The 13,141-nt window shown below is 46.2% G+C and overlaps 2 protein-coding genes across 5 annotated transcripts in view; one reads left to right on the top strand and one right to left on the bottom strand.

The window, feature by feature from the left end:
- GOLT1B (golgi transport 1B) overlaps positions 1 to 11,719 on the top strand; it is a 76,994-nt gene extending 65,275 nt beyond the window's left edge. For all 4 annotated transcript variants that reach the window (XM_068097336.2, XM_068097342.2, XM_078769767.1 and 1 more), the window contains one exon: positions 10,385 to 11,719. In XM_068097336.2, coding sequence (XP_067953437.1) covers positions 10,385 to 10,423 — 39 coding nt within the window. In that variant the 3' untranslated portion in view covers positions 10,424 to 11,719. The remainder of the gene's footprint in view (positions 1 to 10,384) is intronic.
- A 128-nt stretch (positions 11,720 to 11,847) lies between these two features.
- LOC137412097 (glycogen [starch] synthase, muscle-like) overlaps positions 11,848 to 13,141 on the bottom strand; it is a 66,759-nt gene continuing 65,465 nt past the window's right edge. The window contains exon 15 of the mRNA XM_068097352.2: positions 11,848 to 11,956. Coding sequence (XP_067953453.2) covers positions 11,864 to 11,956 — 93 coding nt within the window. The 3' untranslated portion in view covers positions 11,848 to 11,863. The remainder of the gene's footprint in view (positions 11,957 to 13,141) is intronic.

Genomic DNA, 13,141 nt, shown 5'->3' with positions numbered 1-13,141 from the left:
ATCACCTTTATCTATCAATATTGTTGAAATGAAGATCAAATAGCTGTATGTTGAAATATGTTGAAAAAGTCAAAACTTTACATGGGGTGTACTTACTTTTTCACATGACTAACTAATTCTAATGGGCCTACGTGTTGCTTGTGGACTAACTATGGGGGGTGAACCTTTAACCTTTAATGATGTTATATGTACAATCTCAAAACCTCAACACTGCCCCCCTCCTTCGCCAGGCTCGTCCCCGAGCCGAACCCACACATGTGAGAACGACCAGTTTTGAGCAAGGGTCAGGACTACTTTTTAACTTACGTGTGACACTTAGATGTGGTTCCCCTCTACATTTAACCTAACACCGTGTGTGTAACAGTTTTACAACACTAAATATGTCCCACCTACTGCGTTGTGTACTAACTAACTGACTCACCCACGGCTAACCGAATTACGGAAAGAATTCTCAAACTATACACAAAGCCGGTGGGGAGCATGCTATTTACAAGACTAACTAATTATTTACAGTTCTGCAACCCAAGACCTGTTCTTTTTGTTGGGAAATTTTTTTTTTGAAATAGAGAGAAACACAATTGCACTGCACCAATACACCATATAGAAAATGCACAAAATTGCACAGTCATCAAAAATGCACATTTCACAATAAATGTTTGCTGCTTGGCAGCTGCTGGGCTGCTGCTTGGCTGCGTCTTGCGCCTTCCTGCTTCGTCTTCGGTGTGCCATAATAAAACTTGAGATCTTCCTTCCTGACACAACGGAATAAATAAAAAGTGCACAAACCGTGTCCGTTTTTTTATTATTTCAGCAGGGCCAATCTCATGGTCCATCTGCGTGACTTTTACACCACTTAGAATCAGTGGTCCGCAGGGCAAGATAACGCCTGTAGCAATTGTCTGCCCCGGCAAAAGGTGCCAGGCCACAGAACGTGTGGTCCATTAGGTGTACTGGTGCAGCCAGATGTAGCAGAGTGCAGCTACACAGGGGGAGCAAAGTGCAGCCGCACAGCTCAGGGTTCCTGCACACTCCCCTCAACAAAAATATGGGTTCTTGGGTGGGGAGGAAAGACAAAGCAGAGAGTCAGCGGAGGAAAAGGCGCGAAGGTACACACAATACAAGGCAATGCAACATGAGGAGCACGGAAGAGCGAGCGGAGAAAGCTCGTCCCTAACCGTTCGTAACCCCCCATGTCAGCCTACACTACCCTTGCCCCTCCCTGTATCTACAATTTACAAATTCGTCTCTACGTCTTGTCTCTTCTATCCCCCCCCCTCTACTCCAAATTCGTCAGCCAATCCCTCCCAAGAAGGAAGAGATGGAATAAACACAATGTCACGTCATGATGTGTCTTTACCATCCAAATGTTTGCAAAATCTGGTGTGGAGTTCTGTCACCTTGGTGAGTGGATGTGGATGTTGCGAAGAGATTTCTCATCCTAATTATACTCCAACAAAATTAACTCTTAAACTACCCGGGGTCATGCCCTGCCAATTGGCATCTTAAAACTATGTGGTTCTAAAAACCAATTCCCATTGACCCACCCTGTGGTGCCTTCCAAATTTGGGGTCTCACTCCCCCAATTTTTCTCTACTGTGCCTTCGCACAATTTCGGGGCTGGGTCGTGTGGCTCTCCCAGCAGGTCTACCTACCTGCGCACCTCCACCACTGAAGTCACCACCCGAGCTTACCATGCTCTTTACAACTACCGTAAATCGGGGAAGGGACTCCTGGCTCTCTCACCCCTCTGATGCCCTCTCTGGCATTGGGCTACCTGGGTCCCTTCCTAGGATCCTCGGGCCCCACTGAACATTACTCTGAACTCGAACTGGCTCCCAGAGCCTACCTGCGGCCTCACCTGGCCGACAGACTACCAGTGGCGGAGTGCCCCAATAACTATACTCACCAATTAAGCCCACACGCCCAGCCATTTCCACACTCATGCACCCCTCAAAGCAATACCTTGTTACTACTCGCACCACAGGTGTCAATATCCAACAATTTACCTACCCCTCTACCTAACTTTAAACTACCCTCCCCAGGTATTCGTGAAGGGGTCCATCTTCCCCCATCCACTCCTTCGCACCATGCACTCCACACCACTCATTCCACACCACTTACTCCACACCATTTATTCCATACACCTGTTCTCCACTTGCACACCATGCAAGTCCATTCACTCAACACCATTCCATTTGTCCTCAATACACCACTCATACACTTTCTCTGGTCATCCCCGACCAATTCCTCATTTGCTCACGCTCACCACAAAGATTATCATTCAATTCCTCATTTGCTCAAGCGCATCACAAAGATTCTCACTCTCAAGCTCATACACACAGCATCATCTAACTATCTACTTCCCTCTAATACTCGTGCTTTCCCGTCTTCCCTTACACTAAGCACACCCACGTCATTAACATCCAGCTAATCTGACTACGTCCCCTCTACTTGTACAAATGTCTCTACTTAAATCTTGTGTCTCCTATTGTCATCTTTAAAGCCCTAACAATATCCGAGCCCGCCCTCGGCTAGTTTTCACTGCCACCCCATAATCTATAGCTCATGTGCCCCAAAAGAATGGTAAAGCTACCATTCGCCAACACTATCTCTATTAGTCCACTCCACTTGAGCCTCTCAGTGCGGAAATACATTTTCACAGCTCGGCTTCGAAAAGCCGAGCAATGCATGCGGGTGGTCAGTCTCCTGTTGATTGGGTCCGTCCGGCATTTTCGATTCTGGGGAGGAGGCATACTTGGGCCGAGGTTCCAGGCGCCATCTCTGCGCGGAGCCTTTCGGTCTCTGGCACGATGGCCCAACCTCACCCGGTCGGAGCACCGCGCCCACCAGGGGGCGAAGTTCCGACCTCACCTTCCTCCCCTTGAAACGTGCCGTTTGCCGCTTTCGCCACGGCACGGCACCGACCATACAGGGCGGGGCCCGCCCCGAATCGTGCACGCCGCTGCGGCAACGCTCCCTGCCGGCCCCCGCAGCACACAAAGCGCACCACGCCCCGAGAGCTCGCGTCGGCTATACGTCAGCCTAAACGCTAACCCCCCGGTCTGGGTCGATGCTCGAGCCGCATTCTCACACCACGCGCGACCCTTTCCATACTCGCACATCGAGGCGCTCCAGCGCCTCTCATACATCCATGCATTCTACTTCTGCACTCTCTCTCCGTGCACTCTGTTCTTACACACTCAGGTGCACACCACTCAGGCCCACTCACGCCGCTCGCACACTCCCTTATTACACATCCTCGCACACACCCTGGCACACTCATACCACTCGCATACTCCATTACACACTTCTCTTCCAGGCACTCCTCTCGTGCACTCTCCCTCGTTACATCCTCTAACACCCACGGGTGTGCACTCCTGCACACACCCAATCAGCGCACACTTACCCATGGGTGTGCACTCTCTTGTGGCACACCCAATCATGTGCTCTGGTGTGCACTCCCGCACACTCTCTCCGGCCATCGCACACTCTGTCACACTCCGTTTCACACTCTTCTTCAACACACTTCCCACATACACTCCGTTGTGCATTCTTCTTCGCACTCTAACACACTCGCGCTTCGGTGCCGTTCGCACACGCGCGCCATTCACCTTCACACAGCGCACCACGGACCTTCCACGAGCGCCCGGGTGACGACGCGATCCCAAGCACGCGAAAAATCTTTTCGCGCCAAACACTTTCGCGCCATACACACCCCTACTCACCTTCGGGATTCTCTTCTCCAACCGCACCTGCAAACTTTCATTGGGGTTAGGCAGCCCGACATCACGATGTGAATCCAGACTGAGTACATTCCATCTCGATCTCCTGTGATACATGTACTAACCCTGCCGTCTCAACCCCAATTTCAATTATAATTTCTTTTTCTTTATTAAGCTCGATGACCGCTGGCGCACATAAAATAAAATTTTCCAAGTCGGCGGCCGTCGGCTTTTCCATACCCCGTGTCGCAATTTATACCCCGGTCCACTTAACTGTGCTCTGCTCTACCTGGCTCTCCACGCGTTCCTCACGTCGCGCTATCCCGTCGCGTACCAATGCGACTTTCCCGCTCGACCTGCGCCTTATGTCTTTTCCCATCTCTTTTATTAACTCCACTCGGGTTTCCATTTTGCTTTCCAGCCCGTTTTTTACCTCTTCTAATTGACCCGCCATCTGTTTTATTTCCCGGGTGGATTTGTCCCCCAATTCTTTCAATTGGCCCCCCATTTCGCTTCCCAATTCATTTTTCACCTTCTCCAATTCCCGGGTGGATTTGTCACTATTACGCCTTGCTTCATCCTTCTGCATTTCTATAGATGCTTGTAGTTGTTCTACGAGTACATACAGGTCCCAACCCGCTGGCACCGCGGGCTCGGCTCTCGCCGCCATGTGCGAGGCGCCGCCATTTTCTTCCCCTACGGCCGGCCCCTCCTTAATGTTCTCCTTTTCTTCCCATTCTTCCCGGGGGTCCTGGGTTATCGATTCTAACCCCTCATCTATCTCCTCTCCTACCCCCACCGGCATCTGACCGTCTTGGTTATCCATGGCACGATTTTTAATTTGGATGTTATATTAAATTTCGGCCGCTCGTAATTTTGAGTGCGTTAGGCGCACTTCGGGTCAAATCCCACTCCCCACACCAAATGTTGCACCCAATATGCACAATATATGCCAATCTGTTTCTCTCCTCTCAAAATTCTCTCCCACAGAAGAACAGGTCCTAGGTTGTAGAACTGTAAATAAGTAGGTAGTCTTGTAAATAACATGCTCCCCACCGGATCTATGTATAGTTTGAGAATTCTTTCCGCAATTCGGTTAGTTGTGGGTGTGAATCTGTTAGTTAGTACACAACGCAGTAGGTGGGACATATTTAGTGTTGTAAAACTGTCACACACAGGGTGTTAGATTAAATGTAGAGGGGAACCACACCTAAGTGTCACACGGAAGTTAAAAAGTAGTCCTGACCCTTGCTCAAAACCGGTCGTGCTCACTTGTGTGGGTTCGGCTCGGGGACGAGCCTGGCGAAGAAGGGTTGCAGTGTTGAGGTTTTGAGATTGTAAATATGACATCATTAAAGGTTAAAGGTTTACCCCCCATAGTTAGTCCACAAGCAACACACAGGCCCATTAGAATTAGTTATGTCATAGTATGTGTAAGAGTAGGCCATTTCCCTAGTGACATCTGCGTTGTGTAAAGAATTAAGCTTAGGTCCTTTTCATTTTGTGGCCACCCTCTAATTCCAATGGGCAAACTCGATCCCGCGCCTCATTTTGGCTGATCCCCCCGTGTGTGGTGCTTTGGCTGCTAACAGCAATTGCTGCCCTTTGCTCGCTCAAACAAGTCGGGTAACCACGAGGTAGGCCTGAAAAGAGGGAGGTGCGCGAGGGTTGAGGTGTGGCCGCGTCAAGCAGCGCGTCAGGAGGCAGGGACGGTAAGAGCAACAGCCAACCAGAGCTCGGTGGGCATGGCATGATAGGGCGTGGCAAGAAACGTCTGGTGAGTTCCAGAGGGTTCCAAGGGCGTGGCAATAAAACCCTTGGCGCGAGGCCCCCAGTTGAGATGAGAAGGGAGAGGCAGGCGCTCAAGTTGGGTTATGAGTTCTGGTACGAGATGAGTTGAGCTATGAGAAGGGAGAGGCGCTTACAAAAGACTCAGAGGACTCGTTGGGTGAATTGCGCTTTGTGAGAGGACTGGCTGGAAGAGGACTGCCATTGAGAGAACTGATCCGGAGCACTCGTGTGAGAACTGCATTAAGAGGGCTGGCGTGCACACGACAGTTTCGAGCATTGATTGAGAAGCGCATTGCTCGCGTTTATTGAACTATTACGAACTATTCGCTTATTACGTACGCGGCTGAGCCGCAAGTGTAACCGCCAAAGCCAGCCTACCGTCCGCCCTATCATAATCCCGTGCGCGCCAAACGTCACGCGGAGAGCTCCTGGCCGCTGCCGTCTGGTTCATCTACTTCGCGGTGCGAGTTGGGGACCGGAGAGCGAGCTGCCTGGACGCATCCCTGGACCATCAACCTGTTCGTCTGCAACCCCGTGAGTCTGTCTGAGTGTGACGGGCCCGTTTGTCTTGGGATAAGTTAAGACTGTTTAAGGCTGCACTGTGTATTCTTCTTCTTCTTATTGTACAAAGTGTAAATAAATTATGTTAATCCTTTTCTTCCCAAATTCGACCGTTTCCGTCATTTCCATCATTGGGTAAGCGTGGCACGATTATGAACCGCTTGGATCGGGTTTAGCCATTGCTAACGGCTCGGGTCACGGGTTCGCTACCGCTCGGCGTTTCCACCAACACCCGTGATTCGGGCGGGGCTTATTTCCTCGTTTCCGGTCGGCGTTAGTACTTAGGTAATAGCGAATTCTTAGTCTTAAAACCCTATTTAATGCTGCCCGGGTAGGACGTCATAGGCCCCGGGTCCCGTCGGCTAGTAAAAGACAAGGGGACTAATCCCCCCTTGGTAAGGGGAAAGGCCGGCGCTGAGATCCGCAACAATATATATGTATATATATATATACATATATATATATATATATACATACATATATATATACACACATACATACACACACATACATACACACACTCAAAGGTAATCTAAAAGTTAAAAAATAAATACAGACAAAAATAACTAACTCCCCCCCCCCCCCCCCCAACCACCCAACGCCCTCCACACCACCTCCTACCTTCTTTCACCATGCCCCACCACCTCTCAGCTTCATAGCCCCACCCTCATCCCTTTTGCTCCCACCCCCTGCCTTGCAGTCTCTCTCCCCACCCCTCTCAACATCACCCTTGCCCCACCATAATCCCTTCCACCACACCCCCTCTCCATGTTTCTGGACCCTGCCAACAGCATCTCTCACCTATCCCTAACTGTGTGGATGTCCAACATCCGAGGCCTCTGCTCCAAACAGATCTCAATCCAGGCTGCCTCTCATAAACCGGACATTAGTTTAACAAAATCCCTCCTCCCACAGGACGTTTCTGACTTTTCCTGTCTGTTTTCTCCTCCATTTTGAGAGACCTGAACACTGTCTCAGTGGCAGATTATTAATTTTTTATTTTGTATACATACTCCAGCCTGGTGGAAGAGCAAAAATACAGAACAGATCAGGATGCAACGTAACAAAAGCAACAGCAGAAGGAGAGGTGGAACAGTTTGCAGTTTATTTCAAGAACTCCATTTCTAACTCTCCGTATACTTATGTTATGCCCCCAAAACCCCAAGAGTACCTTTAACTGTGAATAACCTCTGCTCCCATCTCTTTGAATGTGTTGTACTGTACTGTCCTCCTACCTGACAACTCCATTAAGAATGTATATATATATATATGAAATATATATTAACCACCCATCCCCACTTTCTTCATCTGGTGATTTAAACGGTTAACATGCCAATTGACTAGGTAATAGCCATGGCACTTCAGCAAAGGACTTCTGTGACTTCAAGGGCCTGACATAATCTGACTTTAACTGGGCATTCTTTGGGACATTCTTCCACAGAAACATGCTGTCCCTTATACACAGATTCATCCCATCTTGTCGACTTATCATACGCACCCTCTCACCTATGGTGCACCGAATCCTGTGGTGAGGAAAATGCCTTGAAACAACTTGCCTGCTCTTCCTGAAAGCAAGTCAGACCTAAGGTAAACTCGGATTGTTCCCCAGAGCCCACAAGTGTATCCACTCTCAAGAGAGCCTCAAAAAATGTGGCCAACAAGGCTGAGCTTTCAAACCAACCTCCTCTAAGACTTGGTGTTACCTTTTCAAGTCTGTCTCTGGAGTATCCTCCCCCTTCGGCCCTTCCCTCATTTCAAATGGCACCACAGCCGACTGTGCCCGTGAAAAGGTCGAACGCCTCAATAAGGCTGAACTAGATTTATTAGTTTACTACCACTCATCAGCAAGGTCATGGAATTCATTGTTGCAGTTATATAATCCTTCCTTTCCTCCAACTGACTGATCTCAGAACGTAATTTCGGATTCAAACCCAGTCACTACCCTACACATGCTACTTCTGCTCTCACAACAATGGATGGACAGGACACCCTCAATCTCTGACATGATCACGACCGTCTCTCTAAACATCTCGAGCATTTGATAGTCTGGCCTTCCACCTTGATCTCCAAACTCTGCCTATGGCATCAATGGCCACTTCCTTTAATGGCTTACTGACTTCCTTTTCCTCTTGTAGCCAATGCGTGGCTCTCGATGGAATCCTTATCTCTCCCTGTCAAGGCTGGAGTGACCAAAGGCAGTCCTGGACCAAGTCCTATTCCAAATCTTCATTAAAGATCTCTGACTCTGGAAAATCCTCTATCTATTTGCTGATGTCTCCATTCTCCACTGAAGCATCTGTCGTCTTTAAGATCAGCAGGTTGGAGCCTCATCCCTCTCTGCTGACTGATGGAATCACAAGCTTGTCAAACACTTGGAGTATGTCTGAGATCTCACACTCGCTCTCTTTCAAAAATGACTGTCTGGCAAACCCTCCAATGTACTTCCTTAACAATCCTCTTGAGGAAGTTCATTCAATCAAAGTTTTGGGCCTTTCCATCAGTAATGATCTTTCTTGGGTGAAAAACACACATCTAAGTTGGCCTCCAAAGCCAGCCGTCAACTGGGTATCCCCTGTTGTGCAAAGTATTTGCCTGGCACACATTCACTTTTATCTCCTCAAAGCCTTAATTTGCAGCTTGGAGTACTGCTCTCTTTTGGGCTGTTGCCCCTAACTCACTCAGCTTGTTGCCATGGAAATCAGACTTTAGAATCATTGGTGTCTGCCATTATGAAGCTCTCTATCCCCCTTTCACAACCATGATCATTTCTATTCTCATTAACCCAACCCTTCCAGCCCATCTGTTTCCCAGTCTCTTGGTGAGCAGATTCCCCTTCCCTCCTCCCCATAATTTGAGATCCTCCTCCCTCATACCATAGGTGTCTCTTGCAGAATTTTTACAAATAATCATGGTCATTAGTCCCATGGTACAGGCGCCATCTTGGAAAAACTGAAAAACTTTGCACATTTATATCTCAAACTACCTACTCCATAAAAAAATTTGAAAGGTGACTCATTGTGGAGTACTCCCCATGGGGAATAACATATGTGACTGATGTCATAGTTGCCTTCATTACGACGTCTTAAATCAACACGTAGAATGCTTTATCCGATCAGTACAAAATCACGCGTGAGCTATGGGGATAATCGGTCGAGAAAAAAAAAATGGCGTCATTCACATGGTTCGGCAGCCATATGTTTTTACAGCCTAGCCCATCGGGCAATGCAGTCAGGAATAACGTTTATTTGGCTATCTGTCCAGTGTATGTATCACAAACGTCCACCATTCAGTGCTGAGGATATGGTCACATGACAGGGGGACAGCAGATCCTCCACTGAGCAGGTACAGCCTGGCTACGTTGAATTCTCTTGTTTTTTTTTATTTCTGCCTTCCACCCTGGTGTTGGCTTAGCGGTTAGGGTGCCGGCTTGGGATCCTAGGGTCCTGGGTTCGAATCCTGGTCGATCGCTGAATTAACGCCAGGGGGGTTGACTCAGCCTGTCATCCTTCCGAGGTCGGCAAATTGAGTACCGGCTTGCTGGGATGAATGAACACGGTGTGTACCCCGATTTAGAATAGATACACCGTATCCCTGCGCATCATAAGAGGCGACTAAGGGTTGGCGTCAGGAAGGGCATCCGGCCATAAAAACATTGCCTCAAACAGGGAACCATGATTGTCATGGGGCCCACAAGGCTAACCCCCGCTCTAGCGGGGAAAATGGTTCTTAAAACGATCATTCATTCATTCACTCCTGTGATTGAGGGCTTGCACATCCATTCTGTTCACCACTCCCCCCACCGGATCACCCAATCACCCTCCCTTTGCCCAGATTCTTTCCCATGTGCATTATTCTTGCAAGTCCTTTATTTGGTCCTTTCTATTTACTCTTCGTTCTGTTACATCCTGGTCCGTCATGTATGCTATCTCCATGAACTGCATTGATGCCATCCATGAACTATTGCAAGTGTGCTTGGTGCATTAATGGTATCATGTTGGCCATCATGCTTGAAATTGTTACCCAGCTTAAATTGCATTTTAAGCTGGCTCTTATCTTATGGCATTTGCATGGACATTACATATCCTATGGATTGTCAAAGTACTGGTGTTCGACATGTAAACTTGCTTTGAAACCCAAGCTTGTATATTAGATTGTGAACCGATACAGCATCACCAAAGATGAAGTCCTTCCTCATGTACAGCCTTAGCAAATGCATATAAAAAGTCATGTTTACCAGCTTATTGGAAAATCCAATTTTTCAAATTTGATGTTTGCAGCTGCTACTCATGCGTGAAATGCCTTTTCCACAGTTGGTGAACAGAGTCGGCGAGAGTGATACGATGGTTTGAACACAGCCACATACTGTATGGTGAACCTCATTCTATGGACTCGGTTCTAACCGTGGAAGGAGATTATTATTATTTTTTGGTGGCAGTTTGGAAAATACATACAAAACATTCCTCGTGCTGCCATGTAAACAATTGTCTTTGTTTGTCTTTATCTGAATCCTAAGAAATGTTTTGACTTGACTTGGTACCCATGCCATCTCATCTCCAACAAACCTTAAAGGTAGATTTTAAATTGTTCATATAGAGATGCAATTGTTATTACATGTCTATATTATGAACTAAAGGATTTAAAATATTTTTCTCAGGTTAAAATTGCTGCCAAATTTGAGGATGGAAGAGGTGGTGAGTGTCGGGAAAGGTGGTCAGCAAGAAGTATTTTTTTTTTCATTGCTGTAAAAAAAGTGTTAACCACAAGTAAATATCCTTTACGTTTGACACCCAGCTTTTGTTTTAAAGCAAGGGAAACCATCAATGACAATATACAATTTTGAGTTCAGCTTGCAGGCAACTGCAGCGATTAAAAATTCGACGTGTCCTTTTGTCAGGCAGTTTTGTAATTTATTTTATATCAAATTTGCATTATATTTTTCATTTGAAATGCAATAAACATTGGCTATGAGATGCAGCTCAAGTCTATCAAATATCCTGATGCAACAATTCACATGATGTTCATCGTTACAACTTTTGTGGAAAATCCAGCAAATTGCTGTAATGTGGGCAAAATCATTTGGGGTGCACAAATTAATAAGTTAGCAAATCCAGAATAAAGTCAAAACGTGGTCATGTATAATGCACAGGCTGGATTTTTTTTTTTTTTTTAAATATCACACATGGTCACAAATTGATGCCAGAGTGCAAAGACTGGTTGCTTCGCAGTTTCATTAATCACGATTTAGGTTTCTTCAAAATCCTCCGACTCCATCTTTTTCCATCGCCTTAAACCATCCAGCCCCTCGTGTTTTTCTTGTGCCTTCAAGAAGTTGAAAAGAGCAGTGAAGCTGCAAAACTTGTTTGGATCATCATTCTTGTCCTCTTCACTTGCAATATTCAGGAAGTACTGCTCTTCTAAATCTTCTTGCTCCTCTTCACTGCCAGATGCACTTTCTCGACGTGAAGTGGATGGTGATGGCGGCATGGAGGCAGGCCTCCCAAACTGAAACCCATCATCCTATAGAAATACGAGGTTAAAAATAAAAATGCCTACTGCAGCTGTAAGTTAAACCCACCTTGAATACACTCCCATTTTTTTGTAAATGTGCCTGAGCATACAAGATATTAAAGCGAATATGAAATTGATTGAAGTACAAATGCTTTACTTTTAGAGCAAGAATAGCATATTAAAAAGATAGTTTTTGCTCCCATGACTTGGTGAATATGCCACAGCAAATGAAACGAATAATTAAAAGGGCTCTTAATCACCATACACAGCAATGTTGCTATTCACATCAATCTCACCACTTGTTCCAACTCTTCATAGGTGAACTTCTCCGGGAACTTGCTGGCAAGAGCCATGTGCCATGCTTGAGTGTAAAACTGCAAAATCCAAGGTTAAAAGGCAAAAATACATGTATTATCATGGAATAGAAGGGCAACTGATTGATTTACATGAAATGTCTAATGGCAAAGTCATCATTGATGTCTTCCTAGATGGTTGAGACAACAAATTTGATGGGCACACCAAAACTGAAAATTTCAAACAGAAGAGGCTTACTCCTAAAGCATGGCACACCAGATTTTAATGCTCAGCTCAGTGAACACCAGACTTCTCAATATACTAGGGGAGTTCAATATGTTAAAACGAGATCCAATAGGTGCACGAAACATCAACTTTTTCTTTTTCAATAGAAGTGCAATTAGCATGCTGTGCATGGTCTGACAATAAAGTTCCAGGATTAAAGCAATATAAAATTTTATTGTAAACGTACCAATTATGGTTAGTGGGTCACCTTCAAGGTAATCTCCCTGGGAGTCTGTATACGCTTGCAAACATCACTGCCATGCTTCAAAGTACCCTTGTAAGTCATTGTCTAAAGATATTTATCTCATTTGGTCAAAGCTCTCTGGATCTCTTCTATTGATGAAAAACAAGTTCTTTTCATTGGAGTTTTCAGTCTTGGAAACAATGAAAATCACATGTGGCCAAGTTGGGAAAGTAGGGAGGATACTCCAGCATAATGATTTGTCTGCCAAGAATTCCCTCAGAGGGATATATGCGTGGGACCATTGTCATGATGGGGAGTCCACTTCTTCAGTGTGAGCTCTGGTCTGACACACAAAGCACATTTTCTCAAACTTTGCAAACCTTCACTCTAAAATGCTTGGTTCACTGTTCTGGAGGAAACACTGTGGACAATCCTTTTGATGTGAAAAAAAACAAATCAGCATCATTTTGACTGAACTTTGTGTGTGGTTTTTTTTTTTTTGGTCTTGGGGATGAGGGTTTTCCATTGCAGACTGTAGCGTTTCATTTTGGGGTCGTACTGGTAGACCCAGGTCTGATCTCCGGTGACAATTTTGTTCAATAGATCACGATCTTTTGACCGCATTACAACAGGTCAAAACAAACGTGGAACCTCCCTTATTTGTTTGTTGCTCAGGGCCTTTGGGACCATTTTGGCACACACCTCTCTCATGTTGAGTTTTCAGCTAAAATCAACCTATTCCCCTCTTTTCAAGTTAAACTGGTCTGATATCAATCTGACTATCAAATTGGACCAA

This window comes from Myxine glutinosa, chromosome 1 (genome assembly GCF_964187855.1).
Source record: "Myxine glutinosa chromosome 1, kmMyxGlut1.1, whole genome shotgun sequence".
Lineage (NCBI taxonomy): Eukaryota > Metazoa > Chordata > Myxini > Myxiniformes > Myxinidae > Myxine > Myxine glutinosa.
Note: the sequence above shows the minus strand (reverse complement) of the source record. Positions and strands in the feature narration are given on the sequence as shown.